Source organism: Aulonocara stuartgranti (assembly GCF_965226115.1).
Source record: "Aulonocara stuartgranti genome assembly, chromosome: 23".
In the NCBI taxonomy this organism is placed as follows: Eukaryota; Metazoa; Chordata; class Actinopteri; order Cichliformes; family Cichlidae; genus Aulonocara; species Aulonocara stuartgranti.
In genome coordinates this window covers 5,762,267-5,778,867 of record NC_138958.1, presented here as the reverse complement: position 1 = coordinate 5,778,867, position 16,601 = coordinate 5,762,267, and the positions used below count along the sequence as shown (strand labels likewise).

General features: G+C 38.4%; 2 protein-coding genes across 3 annotated transcripts; one reads left to right on the top strand and one right to left on the bottom strand.

Annotated features, from left to right (window-relative positions):
* Positions 1-28: 28 nt before the first annotated feature.
* Positions 29-5,163, bottom strand: LOC309699783 (mitochondrial coenzyme A transporter SLC25A42-like). Of its 2 annotated transcripts, none has more exons than XM_082522968.1 (8): positions 4,790-5,163; positions 4,245-4,400; positions 2,997-3,108; positions 2,733-2,758; positions 2,125-2,291; positions 1,711-1,827; positions 1,386-1,537; positions 29-1,267 (listed from the first exon to the last, which is right to left on the bottom strand). In XM_082522968.1, exons 2-8 carry the CDS (start codon positions 4,329-4,331, stop codon positions 942-944), a joined length of 987 nt encoding a protein of 328 aa, XP_082379094.1. In that variant the 5' UTR covers positions 4,332-4,400; positions 4,790-5,163; the 3' UTR covers positions 29-941. The 2 variants fall into 2 exon arrangements, with proteins under 2 accessions (XP_082379094.1, XP_082379095.1); XM_082522969.1 differs by having other exon boundaries at positions 4,900-5,163.
* Positions 5,164-5,885: 722 nt separating this feature from the next.
* LOC309699782 (MAU2 chromatid cohesion factor homolog) lies at positions 5,886-15,801 on the top strand. Its single transcript, XM_082522967.1, has 18 exons — positions 5,886-6,172; positions 6,488-6,571; positions 6,733-6,828; positions 7,095-7,189; positions 7,546-7,573; positions 7,782-7,937; positions 8,507-8,653; positions 9,501-9,591; positions 9,696-9,799; positions 10,341-10,418; positions 10,667-10,732; positions 11,287-11,370; positions 11,723-11,772; positions 11,875-11,952; positions 12,035-12,146; positions 12,867-12,957; positions 13,126-13,253; positions 14,545-15,801. Exons 1-18 carry the CDS (start codon positions 5,939-5,941, stop codon positions 14,617-14,619), a joined length of 1,797 nt encoding a protein of 598 aa, XP_082379093.1. The 5' UTR covers positions 5,886-5,938; the 3' UTR covers positions 14,620-15,801.
* Positions 15,802-16,601: the final 800 nt, after the last annotated feature.

Sequence of the window (16,601 nt, the reverse complement as noted above, 5' to 3'; positions counted from 1 at the left end):
AAATTTACATCACTGGATATGATCCATCTTTGAAATATCCATTTACTGTTTAATTTATTTTTATTTAAAAGAAGAAAAAAAAAGAAGACCAAGTTAAGTGTGTTATGTTTAGATTCTGAGTAAACAATGCTTTACAAGCAAGTACAAGCAATGTGACAACAGTAAAGTAAAAAAGCAGAAATGTCAAGAACATGCAAATAACCCCAAAATCTGTCTTTTGTTTAGGTTTAAGGTTTGATTAACGTCCACTTATTAGACATAAGTACTATAAATTCACTGCACCTCAGTGCTGCATGGAAAGTGAAACTGCACAGTCCTGCTGACGTGATCACCCTCTTTCACTCCATCAGTCCACATTGGCACAGTTACACAATTTGATGAAATTCAAAGACAAAGAACACTGGGTACTCAGCCTTCATTACAAACAATACCTTATTTAATCAGGCTATTTAATACTAACGAAATGAAAGCGCTTATTTAAAATCAAAATTTATCTCCTAATTTAAAGGTTTCAAACTCATTGTGTTCTCTGTAATGATAATGGGTCAAACTGAAAGAACATTGCATGTTTAATAAAGTGCAAATATTTTCTCCATACTGATGCAATCAAAAACACACCTGGCTGTTCACTGCTTTAACCTTCACAAAGGTATTATGATTTCACAACAAAGCTCAGATTGTGTGAACAATTTCAAAATACTTTTTTGTCTCTTCGCTTTCTTTGAAAGTGCATTTTTCAAAGTCTGAGATAAAGCCTATCTGTGTGAACAGCAGATCTCCTGTCCATTCTTCTGACATGCTGCCTTAAGGGAACAGGGGTGTGCAACACAATAGTCCTGCAGAGGCCAGAGACATATTATTGCCATTCCACAGACCTGACAACCTCTCTTATGCCAGTCTCATCTGTGCCATATGTTACGCCTATGTTGTTCCCACATGATTCAGTGGATAAAGTTGCCCATCTGGTGCAATTTGAGCAAAAGGTTGTGCGTAATGTCGAATGTGGTGAAACTTATCCCCACTGCAACGGGCCCTTTCACCCAGTTCATGCTCAGGCCTTTGTACAGTCCGCGTATAACTCCCTCGTGAGTCACGATCTCACGCATGGTTCCCAGAATGGTGCTGTAGGACGAACCGATAACTCCGGCTGTCTGCATGCGCCGACGTACCACATCCAGGGGGTACGACGCCGACTGTCCAATCAGGCCTGCACAGGCACCGAATGCCAAGCGCTCATAAGGGTAAGGCTGGGATCGCTTTGTCTTCTCTGAATTGAGAAAAACACCAACAGAGAAATGCATGAAAAAATTGATAAGTGAAAAAACAGATGTATGTATGTTTTCAACTTTACTGATTTGAAAAGAAAAAGCCTCAATGGTCAGTACCTGAATGTAATTTTTTGAGGGTCTCGTAGGTAAAGAAAGTAATTCCTGCATATGGGATAACACCTAAAATAGTGGGGGTGAAGCCTCGGTAAAGTGTCCTGACACCCTCCTCCTGGGAGATCCGCACAAAGACATGCATGATGTTACTGTACCTGTTGAAGGAACACATGGCAGGCAAGACATCATTTACCAAGCTGACACAAACCTTTTTGTGTTGTGTGATACTGTAACATTCAGCAAACAATGAAGTGTGCTTCATCCATTCCACTGGTGAAGACATGGTGAGGTACACTTTTGCGTGTTATCACAATTGTTAGGTACTTACATTTCTCTGGCAGTCACTGCCATCCTGGCTCGTACCATGTCCAGTGGATAGGTAAGCATAGCAGCAGTTGTACCAGCCAGAGACCCAGCCAGGAAACGTGGAAAAGGAGGCAGAGCTCTGAAACAACCAGGATAATAGTATACAGACAGAATGAGGAAAACTAAAATCAAAGAAACACACTAATAATGCTAGAGGCTCTCTGATGCTGTATTTCAGCGTCAGAAATTTTGACCTGACGATGGGTCGGATTTGACAAAACTCTATTAAGAGTTTCAAGATAGATTGCCAGTCATAAGAACCCAATAACAAACAAAGTGAGTGATTTATAGTGACATCTCTAGAATCATCCTGTTAGCACAGCTAAAAACTAGACAGGCTGTAAATATAATGTATTGATATAAATTGCTTACTCACTTGCCCTGGAAGCCGTAGCTGCTCCCCAGCAGTCTTTTGTACTGTTCATGTGAGCAGAACTGGATGGCAGCATAGGGCATGACCCTCACCATGGTCGCAGAGTTTCCCCTCCACAGACTGAACAGCCCACCCTCTATGTATGTAGAGTAAATGACCCTGAAAGCCTCCTAGATTAGGAACAAGGGTACAGTCCGGTCATGTTTTCCGCACCTAATCATCTTATCACGATCAGGATAACGACATTATATAGTCAAGCTAACCAAGCTTACGAAAATGTGTGCAACTTGAGAATAAGAACATATAGAATATTAGCACTGCAGTAGTCTTCTAGCTAATGGTAGCATTCTTTATTACTGATTTATTTGCTGCTTATAAATCAAAAAAATAACATTATTTACTTTGCATGTTTTTGTGCTACCTAAATCAAAAATACTCTGCTACTAATGTTTCAAAATGAAGAAAAGCAGGCGACTACTCCTATGCAAAAATCCACAACACTCCTTTGTTTGTTATTTGTATTTTCTTATCATTACATTCATGAATTAACCTGCGTCAATCTGCAACTTATCAGTTCCTGACTCACTGATAGGACAGATGCCTGAACTCACCTTAGCTGAGAATCTCTTTGAGGACACTGTGAATAAACAACAGAGACACAGTGAACCTCAAGGCTAAAAAATACACACTCTCCCACATAAGTTAAACATCTACTAAGAGGATTAGTAATTAGTCAGGAACACTTAGCAAGAACTCTGGTACAAACAGAAAAACAGTGGCTGCATTTATGGTGACACCTAATACACAAAACAGAGGTTAAGTCGCTAACATGCCAACCTATATTCTTTCCATATTTGCCACATTGTCACACTTACCTTGGAAAATTATTTTGGTGCGATCCAGAGGTGCAATAACTGTTTTGGCGATAGCTCCGGCAAACGCACCACATAACAGGGATTCCAGAGCAGACCAGCTAGGCCTCACATCCTGCTTGAAAACATTTTGTTATTTAGTGCTGACGTTACCATAACTTCCCATTTCTTCAAAATATTACGCTGGCTTTTAATGGAGGACCAAAAAAAAGTTTAATTGTTTATCTGGGTTTATTTAGCTTTCTAATCCTCATGTACTGCATAAGAAACATCACATGTTTATTAGCACATAGGCTCCCACGTTTATGTGACAGCAGAAATCCGCATTTTGGTTAGAGACAAAAATTTCACAGTTATGAAAGAATCACAAAAGGTAACAATTCACAAGACCAGGAGCTGTTTGTGTGTGCAAGACCGTGAAGTGAGTGGGACAGTTGAACCCAATAAACACTCCCAACTGATAAGAAGAGCATTTGAACTGAAGAACAAAGATGCTGCATTATTACTATGATGATTGCAGATTTAACTGCTGTAATTTAACTTTAGCAAATAAAATAAAAATCTGTTTTTCAGGTTCAGTATTTTAAAACTGACTTTGTACTGGTGTTCAATAAGGAAACAAAAGCTTTAGGCCATTAAAAATCCACTATTACAGCAATCCTAACCATGTGAAACTACTGGAAATATGAATAATTATTCTGGTTACTCAATATTATCCACTCCATTGCTTTGTAAACAAAGACCAGCTTTGGATTATGTGGCAACTCTCTGCTATTTAAAGCACATAGCAGAAGACACTTGTCCTTCAGATGGTGTTATAAGGAAGACTGTACTAGATCTCACAATAACAACAGCACTTCCGTATAACTGAGCTGGATTTGAGAGAGTTGAAAGGCAGGCTTTGTTTCAGGTTTGATCATAATCATAAATAGATATTTTGTTTATTTATTTATTTTCGCAGCTGGTGCCTTTAAAAAATGCTGCTGTAATGCTCATCACCTGATGTGACTGACTAATAGATGACAGGCAGGATGTGATGATCACAGACTGCAAAAATATTAGTTTGTATGCAGTTATAAACGTGTTTATACACAGTCATTAGGCTCGATATGGACTCATATTTTGACTCTTCTTCTGTAAACAAGATGACTCAAACTTTAAATGCCAACCCCACCCTGGCATGCTCAAACACGACTGTATCATCAATCACCTGTTTTTAAGTTTAAGGCATGAATAGAAACAAATCCTCACCTTTGCTTGGCTGGCTGGTGGCAAAGTCAACACAGTGGCCTGAGCCACTGGCAGCCTGTGCTGACGGTCCTGCAAACGATGGGCCATGTCTCCCCTTTAAGGGTTACCAAGGGCTGCCAAACACCCGACTGCTCATTCAATAAACTAAACAAAACACTGCAGACAAAGAGAAATATAGCGAAATATGTCAAGGATATGACAGTTGAGTTCAACACTACACAGCCCCTTGTGTCGCAGTCCCTCTCTATATGTACTTGACGCGAGTACGTGCTTGCACGCACGCCCATGTTCTGCACAAACAGTCTGGCTTGTAAACAGAGTATTGCATTACCGAGGATCGATCCATCGCTATTCTCCATCATTGATCCGAGTAATACTAATCATCACACTTGCTGATTATTCTCTAAAACTGATCCAACAACTTAGTGACCTCACCTCGAATCAAATGAATAAACTGCGCCTTATCCATACAAACAGTGCATAAACAAGCTTGTGTCTGTGCAGTTAAATCCATTTGCACGACGACTGATTATCTCATTTGTTACCTTCGTCTGTGTTCAAAAAGAACTCCGTGTTTGGAAATCTTCGACGTGATAAATCAGTCTGACCTGGTGTCTGATGCACACATGTGTTGTGTTCTCGCACAAACTTGAACCTTGAACACGCTTCGAGGTCTTTCTGCACGTCTTCTCACGATGTTGACGTTTCTGGAGATGGCTATTAAAAAAATACACAAGTGTCAAGCAGCGCAAAGGGTGTTAATCCTTTAAAAATGACGTCTGGGTCAAAACTGCACTCGGAGCAGCACCCTGCTTCTACGCAGGAGATTATTTAGGCTTTTCAGCGTCTTAAAGAAAAAAATTGGGACGGCTTATAACATTATTTTGACTACAATACCCAAGAGCCTATATAGGTGTTGTAGTAAAGTCTCGCGAGATTGGCCACAACATTGGGTTGCCAGGTTTTGCCAACATTTTTAATAGTCACTACATTTTTGTACATTGTGTACATTTTCTTTTCCTTTTTTTTTTTGACGTTTAAATTCTGTTACAATCATTTTCTTCATCGCCTTTGTGTCCCGTTTAATTTAGTTTATTGGAAAAAAATGTTTACATTCTTCAAGAATATTTGTTTGGACTGCTCAGTTTACCTAACTAACATGCTCAAACATATAAAAAACTAAAACAAAAGGCAGGAATAATCAAATGTGCTGTTTGGAAATGGGCTCAAATACTTACCACAACTCCAAATTGACTGATTAATTAATCTACTGATCAGTTGATCCCCCCGGGAAACAACTTACCCCCTAAATAACTTACTGCATGTCAACTTAGAAGAAATATTTTTTGTGTTGTGAGTTCACATGGGCGCTTGGAATAGCTGTGTTTGATATGTAAAGCCATACTTTGTCAGGCACAGGGAAAGAAAACTTAATATATTGAATAAGAGTAATACATCACAAATTACAGCCTGATATTGATATTTAAGCAACGGTGTCTGAAGTAAAATGCAATTAGATAAAGTATTTATTTCTAATAAACTCATCGTGATTTTAGTTCGTAGTCAAACATAATTTAAGGTTTACTAAACAGTGTAAACGAAACAGGAGTAGTGAGCAGCTCTTTCTACATGGCCGAACCTGGCAACCCGCCAGTCTGGCCGTAGCGCTGAAAAACTTGTTGTTGTCTGGGAAAATGGCGTCAAACGTAGAGGCCCCGGAGCGCTGGTACCTCGCCCTTTTAGGCTTTGCGGAGCATTTCCGAACTTCCAGTCCGCCTAAAATACGACTCTGTGTGCACTGTCTACAGGCCGTGTTTCAGTTTAAGCCCCCGCAGAGGATCGAAGCTAGAACACATCTTCAGCTTGGCTCGGTTCTCTACCACCACACCAAGAACAGCGAGCTGGCCCGCAACCACTTGGAGAAAGCGGTGAGGGACGTTTGATCTGGGAAAGAGCGGGGATGCTGCGGAGAAGGGGATGGGTGTAGGCCGCAGGGAGCGAAAACGGTGAACGGCGGAAGTCTTTAAATCGCTGTTTATTCGGGAAGGTTTGATTCGTAAATGGATGAAGAAATAACGTCAGTTCGTGTCTGATTTGATCAGCTGTTTGTTAGATAGCCATCCGAGTCTTAGACTTTCGCTCTTTCTTTGCTGTTAGCTTAAAAAGCTACTATCAGCGTTTAATGTTGTCAGAAACGACAGCAAATGCGACGCCGCCAACATTTTCTGTCTTTTGCTTTGCAGTGGTATATATCTCAGCAAGTTCCTCAGTTTGAAGATGTCAAGTTTGAAGCTGCCAGCATTTTGTCAGAACTCTTTTGCCAACAGGTAAGCCATTCTAATTCAAGGTAAGGTCATTATAATTTTTGTTTGTTTTTTTTACTGCTTATCGTAGGACATTTTAATTTCTGTATTTAAAAAAAACAGATATGCCTTGTGGTCTTTTTTTAATTGACTTTTAACTATTGATTCTGCAAATCGATTTTCAGAATTTGGTGGACTCTGCAAAACCCCTGCTGCGCAAAGCCATCCAGATTTCACAACAAACACCATACTGGCACTGCAGATTGTTGTTCCAGCTGGCGGTATGTATTAAGTACAATGAGTATCAATGTTTCCCCCTAGGGTATTACTTTACTCATGCGAGATATTTTGATAAGCAGGTATAATAGTGTTCTCTTAATATTAATAAACGTAATAAATCCAATATGAGAGCTTTTTGAACTATATTGGTTAGAGTCTAGAGTTTGTGTCTATAATAAAAAAAAAAACAAAAGCAAAACGTCCCAGTAGATAACTGTGTTCTTTCATTGTTTTCATTTATTCATTGTTTATTAATTGTGTCTCTTAGCAACTTCATACACTGGAGAAAGACTTGGTGTCAGCATGTGACCTTTTGGGAGTTGGAGCTGAGTACGCCCGAGTGGTGGGCTCCGAATATACCAGGTAAATAGATGTACCTGTCTTCTGTTAATTGCATTTAAGGCTTTGAGCGGGTAGCTGGCGGTTTCTTAGGTCTCCTAAAAAGTTTAGTCATGAGAAAGTGGACTATGAAACTCTTGACAACACAGCTGACACAGTCCTACTTTGCCACAGACACTGGTGCGTAATAGAGGAAATGTCATACATGTTTGTCAGATTTTTATATTAATAATCGCTTAACCTGTTCTGAGTCACGTCCATATTTGCTCAGACATAGAAACAGGTATTGTGTTAAGAGAAATAAAGTATTAGTGAAGTAAGGAAACAAAAATCAGATTGTCTGTCTTCCTAAACTCACCTGACTTGTTCTTGCTTTTTAGGGCATTGTTTCTCCTTAGTAAAGGGATGGTGAGTATTTTGTCATACTTCACTTTGTAGGGCTATAGAGTTGTAATACACACTATATTAAATAGTGCATACAATAACAGTTTGTTTTGTTGTTGTTTTGTTTCAGGGTTTATTTGGTTGTTTTTAACACAATGCTAATGGAATTACAGTGCAAGTTAAAATAAACAAAAAGCATTTTTGATTGTGTTAATATTGTCCAATCTTCTAGTTGCTGCTAATGGAGAGGAAGCTTGGGGAGGTGCATCCTCTTCTCACACTATGTGGAACTATAGTGGAAAACTGGCAGGGAAACCCAATCCAGAAGGAGTCTCTGAGGGTCTTCTTCCTTGTGCTACAGGTCACACACTACCTGGATGCTGGACAGGTAAGAGGAAATTGTGTTAAGCAAAAACACTTGGAAAAACAAGGCTTGCTACTCTGCAATTATTCTGTTATCTGAATAAATGTGGAGGGAGCCATAACTTCAACTTTAGTGGTTATTAGGACATAAAAACTGTGTGTATCGAGTCATCTGTTACATTTAATTAAAAACTAGTTAATAAGGTTTAAAAGCTTGTTAAAGCCTTACTAAACGCTCAGTCCTGAATGCTGACATTATAAGTGTTTCTGTCTTATCCCACCAGAGCACTGGGATAAGATTTATTTAATGGTTACGGTAACAAAACTCAACAAATGCCTGCCCATTGCACAGACTGCATACATGGGTCAGTGCAATTGACAGCTGCAGTATTTACCGTTTCAGAGTCCTGCCAGAGATTTCTGTTGCAGATTATTTTTAAGCTTTGTAAGCTATGTTTCTCCTGTAACATCGGTAGGATTATGAAAGTTTTAATGTTCATGCATTCAAATGTTGATTTTAGTGGCATAGGTAGAGGTATAACTATGTGCTAAATGCTACAAAGAGATATGACGGATATTAATGAACATTTCCAGGTGAAGAGCGTGAAGCCGTGTTTGAAGCAGCTGCAGCAGTGTATCCAAACCATCTCCACACTCCATGATGATGAGATTCTGCCGAGCAACCCAGCTGACTTGTTCCACTGGCTGCCCAAGGAACATATGTGTGTCCTCGTATATTTGGTAATGGCGCGTTTCTTTCCGTAACTTGAAATTCGCTTAAAGTTTTAACCTCAGCATGACTTTTAGAGGTTGGTTTTTTATTTTTAATGTATATAGTCCGTTTTGGTTGTCCTCCAGTTTATGACCCTGTTTACACTTGGCTTTAAGTGGCTGATGTGATGTGTTTGCATCTTGGGGAGTCGCATCACAAATGGGTTTTAGAAAAGTGTAAATTACCACAAATATGCAATTTTTATTTATTTTTCATATATATTCGCTTCATTTACTTAAACCATTTGCCAGAGTGGACTGGAACACATATAGCCGTATATATTTTGTAGTATAAACACTATTAAGTCTCCAAAAAGGACATAAGAGGAAAATCTGTGATAAATGTGGGATCTAATGATCCTTATTTGTCTTGTTTCTGCACTCCTTTGAAGGTTGCAAAAAATTTTTATTGTAAAAGTTTGATTACCAATAAATCTAGTCCTTGACCAGTGATAGCCAGACGTTAAAACTCCACAGGAAAAACTCCTAATGCGTCAGTGGAACACATGATAGCAAGAGATTTAAATATTCTGTCTGCTTGTAGTCAGATGGCCTGAGATCGTTAACAGTCCAAGGTAAACATCTGCTGTAAAATGTTTTTCAACTTCTGACACAGATATTTCCAGCTGGTTTACAAGTAATCTGTAGTTTTAATTTGCAGTGGAAACGCAACTACATTTAAAAATGTAGATATCAAAAGCGTAGAGCTTGAAAGCTTCTGGGACTACAGTTTGGGGAGAGGGAACCCCCCCCCCATATTAGTGCTTTGCAAGGGATTTGACTGTACTGTTAACTGTATTTTCTTTTCATTTTACAGGTGACAGTCATGCACTCCATGCAAGCAGGCTATCTGGAGAAAGCCCAGAAGTACACAGACAAAGCTCTTATGCAACTAGAGAAGCTAAAAAGTGAGTTAAAATATTCACACTGTTTATAAAACAAACAGAAAACACACCTGTACACTACACTACTACTTTTGTAAATTTTGTCCTTTGTGTCTTTTATGCTCCAGTGTTGGACTGCAGCCCTATCCTATCTACCTTTCAAGTCATTCTACTGGAACACATAATCATGTGCCGACTTGTCACAGGCCACAAGGCCACTGCATTACAAGAGGTATATTGTTTCTGTTTCTATGGCCAGTTTTTGAGTTTTGTTTTCTATTTAAAGCATGCTATTATGCTTCCTTCCACCTTTTATCCCTGAACTCTTCTAGTGTATCTTTACAGAATTCGCTGTTCGAAAGAATGTTTTTATTTTTTATCTTTAATTGGACCCTTGGTGCAGCCCCTCTGTGCGTCCTCTATATGAAGCAAGCCATTTGAAAACCACCTTTACTTAAGGCTGCTTTTCTTCTGATTAACTTCCCTGGAAACTGAGCATGTAGAGCAGCTTGACGACTGACTTTTTTGTATAAACACTGGCATCATTATTTCAAATTTTGGCCATTCTTAACATGTGCATGCATCATTTTGACAGTATATGTGGCAGAAAACAAGAAAAGTGTAATAGATTGACTTTGATATGTGCTCTGTTAAAAAGCATATAGTCATGTCCAGTGCCTTTGGAATCTTATTTTTGTTGCAGGTTATATTTTAAAATAATTTGCATATCTAAATGGTCCTGTGAAAACGAAGTCTCTGTTCTGTCCCTCTAGATTTCACAGGTGTGTCAGCTGTGCCAACAGTCCCCCAGGTTATTCACCAACCATGCTGCTCAGCTTCACACACTATTGGTGAGCATTTTCAGCCAAAACCCTTAAGTTGTCTAAACTCTGTGCTTAATGAACGTATTACCAATACCATATAAGACAAAAGTTACAGAACACGGCTTCAAATTTAAGGAACTATAAAAATGACTTGCAAAGAAAAAGAAAAAAGCTTTAGTCTTATTCCTGTTTTTTGGGTGAGGTTTTGCTGGGGTTTTTTTTTTTTCCAATAATAAGTCTAAAAGATCTCATCTTCTGTCCTTCCCATATCACAGGGTCTGTACTGTATCTCAGTAAACTGTATGGATAATGCAGAAGCACAGTTTACTACAGCTTTGCGGGTGAGTATGTGACAATTTGTTTGCTTTTCTTGGTTTTTTTTGGGAGGGGGGGGCACTCTTTCTTCAGTTGCTGTAACAGTTCTCGCATCTTCTCATCTTATAAGAAGCATTTAGACTGAACATTTCTAGGGACTCCCTGCGGGTAGCTAGCTACAGGGCAGCTCAGCGAGAACTACATAGCTTACAGGTCTCTGTTATTTATTCTATTTATTTCCCCCTTATTGCACGTCCACCACCGATAGGAATGCTAATGTGACTTATTATCCAGTGGGTAGTTGACATAGCAACAGCTACAATAACAACAAGACAGAGGCCCTGAACATAGCTGTGTGCTTGTTGTTTGTCATGGGTTTGGTTATAATTACAGAGTTGGAAAGCAGATGTGTGGTTGAAAGCACTTAACATTAATGTAAAAAAAAAAAAGTTAAAGTACCTTTTCCTTCAAAAGTTTTTAGAATTGTGAAAAAGTTCCTCCATTTCAAACGCTTCAATGCTGTCTTGCAGCGACTTCTTTTCTCATCTAAATTATGTCCACATGTCTTCTTGTGTTTCAGCTCACCACACACCAGGAACTGTGGACATACATTGTAACCAACTTGGCCAGCGTCTACATAAGGGAAGGCAACCGACACCAGGAGGTCAGTTCATAATAATGAGTTCCGTCTTTTAATTACATTAGTGAAATGTAGTGGGCTGTGGGTTAATTCAATGCCTGGCTGAATAAATACTTTTGTCCTGTCCTCGTATACATGGTGTTGCCATTACATTCTCCGTCCACCAGGGAGCACTGAAAAGTTAAATGTTCAAAGGAAAAATGTTCATTCAGCATAGTTAGAACTACATTGTATCCCAGTTCTACCACATCTAGGAGATTAAAGTCATTTCAAAAATAAACATTATGGCTTTGAGACAAAGGGGCAAAAAAAGATTTGTTATTCAATTTGTAATGTTTAACATTCCTTTTTTTTGTCTTTTTCTTAATTTCCTCAGCTGTACAGCCTTCTTGAGAGAATAAACCCAGACCATAACTTTCCCGTAAGGTAAGAGCCATGTTTTATGTTCAACACAAGAAAATACATGAAATGACAATATTAATTCAGACTCTGAAATATACACCCTTTGACTTTTCTCTTTTCATTCAGCTCCCACTGCCTCCGCGCTGCTGCCTTCTACATCAGGGGACTCCTGTCTTTCTTTCAGGGACGGTACAACGAGGCAAAGTATGGCACTTTTTTTTTTCAAGCATGCACACCCAAAAACACACCCCGCGCTGTTGCATAATTTTATTTCTTTGTCTTGAAGACGGTTCCTAAGAGAAACCTTGAAGATGTCTAATGCTGAGGATTTGAACAGACTGACGGCATGCTCCCTTGTTCTGCTGGGCCACATCTTCTACGTATTGGGCAACCACAGAGTAAGACTAAATACTTGGCAAATGGGGCTAATGCTCACACTAATGGTAACCTGATAGATCTGAAGAACATGGTCACTAAATAGAACATAACTATTAAAGTAAGAAATAAATGACTCACCTGTCTAATCTCATCCCCTTTTGCTGTTTAATGTTGCAGCTGGAGCCTCATTCGTTAAACTTTTTATACATTTTGCCCATAAAAGGAACAGAATGAACAGTGATACATTGTCTTGGTTTATGAAACTGCTCTCATATTCATCGCACTTAACCAAATTTGCATGGACCCGTGATAGCCCATAACATTAGTTTGTGGCTACTGAGGCATTTGCTGGTCGATACAGAAAAGCATAGTTCTGCTTGTTAGTTGAGTCTCAGGCAAAGCAAAACAACTAACAGAGAAAGGCTGCAATATGCACATGAATATTTTAAAATGTGAAATAAATGATTCAGTAATTTCTGGCCATCTCTGCTAAATATGTTTAAAAGCTGGCTCTTCCTCTGCTGATGGTTGTAGCTACAACCATTTTAACATTTGGTTTCTTTGTCATTTGTGAGGAGATTTCTTTGTCATTTAGTTGATTGGAGGGTCCTCATTACTCTTGTACAAATAAATGAACATTGTATTTTTAAACCTACCCTTTTTTGCGTGCATGTCTTCAAATGAGGACTGGTTTTGCAGAAAATTTGCAGACATTTTCTAAATTTCTGTCTTTTCTGTAGGAAAGTAACAACATGGTTGTACCTGCAATGCAGCTGGCCAGCAAGATCCCAGACATGTCAGTTCAGCTCTGGTCTTCAGCACTGTTGAAAGGTAGAGAATGACTTTTTCCTGTTTCTCAGTAAAACATAATTTGTTATTTTAGAGCTGCACAGACAGTCTAATCTGTGTAGACTACTTGGCAAAACATTTTTGAGTTTATCACAGTTTCTTACAATACAAGCTTTGTTTAAAGGTTTTGACCATGTGCTGTGCTTGCAGATTTGAACAAGGCTCTTGGGAACACCATGGATGCCCATGAAGCCGCCCAGATGCACCAGAACTTTTCCCAGCAGCTGCTACAGGACCACATCGCTGCCTGCAGCCTTCCTGAGCATAACCTCATCAGTGTACGTTAAAGCAACTTGGTGTCCTAGGTTTATTGTTATCACACTGTGTTATTATTATTTTATGAAAATTTTCTTGAACCAAAAAGAAAAGAAGCTCTAAATCAACAAGATTATGGCCTTAAAGGAAAATGACAAACACCATGATAAAAATATTTGGTATTTACATCTGGTTAATTTGCTCAAGCTCAATATTTCTATTATTGTTCATCTGTTGGCCAGAAATAAAAAGAACGTGCACAATGCATCTGTAAGCATCAGAACTTGGTCGTGATGTAACACGAGGGATGTGGGTGCGCTCAGTCTGCAGAAATATGGCACATAAACAGTAGGTTTGACTGAATTAGTTGAAAAGGTAAATCGGCGAGTCAGTGGACAAATCACAGATTACAGCTTTGAATTATTAGCTTGGTAGGCTTTGAATAGAAAAGGATCAAATGCATTAAGATCCACCAGTGAGAAACTGATTTGTGGTCTCAGTAAAACCAGTGGAGAACTGGTCAAGTGTTAGTGCTGATAATTAATACTGTTTAGACTCACTTGTTTACTAGCAGTTGAGTCTAAACAGATGAGAAGCTCGTATTGATCACATGGCTGACATAAATCTACATGTCTTTGCAGTGTTATGAGAGAGAGAGAGAGATGGAGACAGTTGCCTGACACAGTTTAAAGGTTCTTGTGTGGGAAATGCTACAAATAAGGCTGCAAGCGGTGTTGAACTATCAGGAAGCCAAAAATACCCATTACCATTTCCAAAATGCTATGCTAATGTTAGTTAACAATAGGCTTGTTGCTCGTTGTTTGAGTCATGATACCAACTAACTTGGAAGTTCTCAAATGTTAAATAAGAACTTAAGAAGGCACAAATTTTGCTATTTTCGTCAAGCTGAGTCTGATCGCTGACCACTGCTCTGGTTAAAATTCAAACATTTTCGTCTGAGTCTTGATGTGTTGTAAAATATAAAATCACGGATTAGCGTGTTACATTTAATTTTCAAGAAAAATATAATCTTTTGATGATGATTTGCTGAGGAGCTGTGCTATTCGGCCAGGGAAAACCCGGTATGTTTATTGGATCTTTCAGTAAACATGAAAGCTCTAGATAGATACAGGAAAAAGAAAAGTCTTTGAGATGATGTAATTCTTGTCCCTTTATTATATAATAAAATATTTCAAGAGATCTGTTTCAAAAACGTTTAAACGGTGACCTTGAATATGACGCATAATGGCCTTTTTGAGGCTAGGCGCTTTGGTGTATGGCTGCATTAACGGTTTACTTCCATCTCTCTTTCAGTGGACTGATGGCCCCCCTCCTGTCCAGATCCAAGCCCAAAACGGTCCAACCACCAGCCTTGCAAGCCTGTTATAAGGAACCTCCTGTCTAACATGTGACTGTTGATACTAAATTATCACAAGCAGCAAATTGATCCCTTCCAACCCGCTATCCAGACCACTGTAGCTTAAAAGGATTTTAACAGATGACAGTTTGGGCCTTCACTTTATCAGCTTCTGGAGATTTCTCCCTGATTGACTGCTATTATATTTTTTAATATTGTAGAAAAGTTACAACTGCAGTTGTACAGGTATTTCATGCTCTCTGTTGATTAAAGGAGTGAAGGACACATGGTAAAAGCCTTCTTTACCCTTCACTACATTTGCCAGGACTCTTTTCCATTTGCTGGAAAAACAAGAGGAGAGATGTGGGCAGTAAAGAAATGTAGAAGAAATTAATTTATTCATCTTGCTATTTTTGTAACTGTTGGTAAATATTTTACATCTTGCCTTTTTTGTATGAATACTGTTTTGTTTTGGGTTTTTTTGTTTTTTCTTGCATGAAAGTTACTGATGCAGATTCCTTGTATAATAGTTTTTGACCTGCTAACAATAAACTCTTGGTAGATAACTTTTTTGCACAAAATCCACAGTAGATAAAAATAGAAACCTTGTAATTTATTTTCACAGGATAATAATTTGAAAAAGTTTCCTTCTGAGAATTGACAGTATACATTGCTGCAGAATCCACTGTGCAGAAGATGCTTGGTCTGTTAACAAACAGTGTTTAAATACTTATGTGATTTGGTGGCCACTAGGTTTGCCACATGCAGTTAAAAAAAAACACACATTAAGCAATGTATTTTTGGAAGTTGCATAATATATAAATTCCTGTAGATGTATTACTTTTTACAAATCATGTTTTAACTTTTGGAGCCTTCAATAATCTTCAGATATCACAAAAAAAGAATTTATTTTATTTTGTTCTATTTTAATTTGTCATGATAGTTCCACTAAGGGGTTTCTTTACAGTATGTTTGTATAGATTTGCCACTTGTTGAACCTTTTATTGTACAGTGACGTTTTATAAAGTCAATTTAGTAAAGTGTGATATGTATTATTTTAGCTAACCTGTGTAGGTATCTTGATGCTTGGTATTTAAAGCACTCTGTAAGGACACAGTTTAAGCTTGAGTACTTGCTATGTTCTATCCAGTTCCTATGTTTTTAATTCTTACATTGTTTTCAATAATTTTCCAATAAAAATATGATTGAAATTTTGTAATTGACTGTTTTACCTCACTTTGTAGACATTACATTCATTGACTTATGCTGCTAGAAGTGCTGGGGGTGCTAGAGTTAATTGTATTGAATGGTAATGCATTGTTTGCATATTTTATATGCTTTTAGGTAGTAGGAAGCAAAGCTAGGCCTTGTGCCACATGCACCCAATCACCCACAATGTCAAAACCACTTCTCTAATTTTGTGTAGTTCCCCCTGGTGCAGCTTTGATAGTTACTTATGACACACTGGGATGTGAGCGTAATTTCTCTGGATCATCCTTGGTTTGGGCTCATCAGTTGGCTCCTCAGTCAACTACTCAATCCACGCCTTGGACTTGTTTTATTCTTCCTTAAAACTTTCCTAAGTACTTTTTGCAGTGTGCTGGGTTTATGGTGAGGGTGCTTGTTCTACAGCAATGTTTAGGGTGCAAGGTGTCAAAGTAACATCCACATGACATGCCATGTAATAAATGCTTTCCCAGAACAATAATTTGTCAGTGTTACCTATAGTTTGTTGTAGTGGTAAGAGTTGGTGTTAGTCTGTTTTATTACTAACCCTTTGATGGTGCTAAGGTTTTCGTTCAATGTAATTTCAGAGTTAAAAAAAATAAAATGTAGCTTTTAGCACTTTTACCTAAAATAATTCTTATAAACATTTTCCCAAATTTCTAAACTAAAACTGCCACTCCTTTTTTTGTCTGACTATAAGACTGAATATGGCTCCTGCAATCTCACTGGAAAAATGTTCATTTGCACCTCTCAGAAGTGTCTTTTTAACAAGTTATGAGGCCTGTGT

Coding starts and splice junctions, on each gene's coding strand:
- LOC309699783 (XM_082522968.1), bottom strand. CDS start 4,331: ATGGCCCATCGTTTGCAGGACCGTCAGCACAGGCTGCCAGTGGCTCAG. Junction 2,759..2,996: donor CACCAAAATAATTTTCCAAG/GTAAGTGTGACA, acceptor GTTTATTCACAG/TGTCCTCAAAGAGATTCTCA. Junction 2,292..2,732: donor CAAAGAGATTCTCAGCTAAG/GTGAGTTCAGGC, acceptor TTCCTAATCTAG/GAGGCTTTCAGGGTCATTTA.
- LOC309699782 (XM_082522967.1), top strand. CDS start 5,939: ATGGCGTCAAACGTAGAGGCCCCGGAGCGCTGGTACCTCGCCCTTTTA. Junction 11,773..11,874: donor GACCATAACTTTCCCGTAAG/GTAAGAGCCATG, acceptor CTTTTCATTCAG/CTCCCACTGCCTCCGCGCTG. Junction 13,254..14,544: donor CTGAGCATAACCTCATCAGT/GTACGTTAAAGC, acceptor TCTCTCTTTCAG/TGGACTGATGGCCCCCCTCC.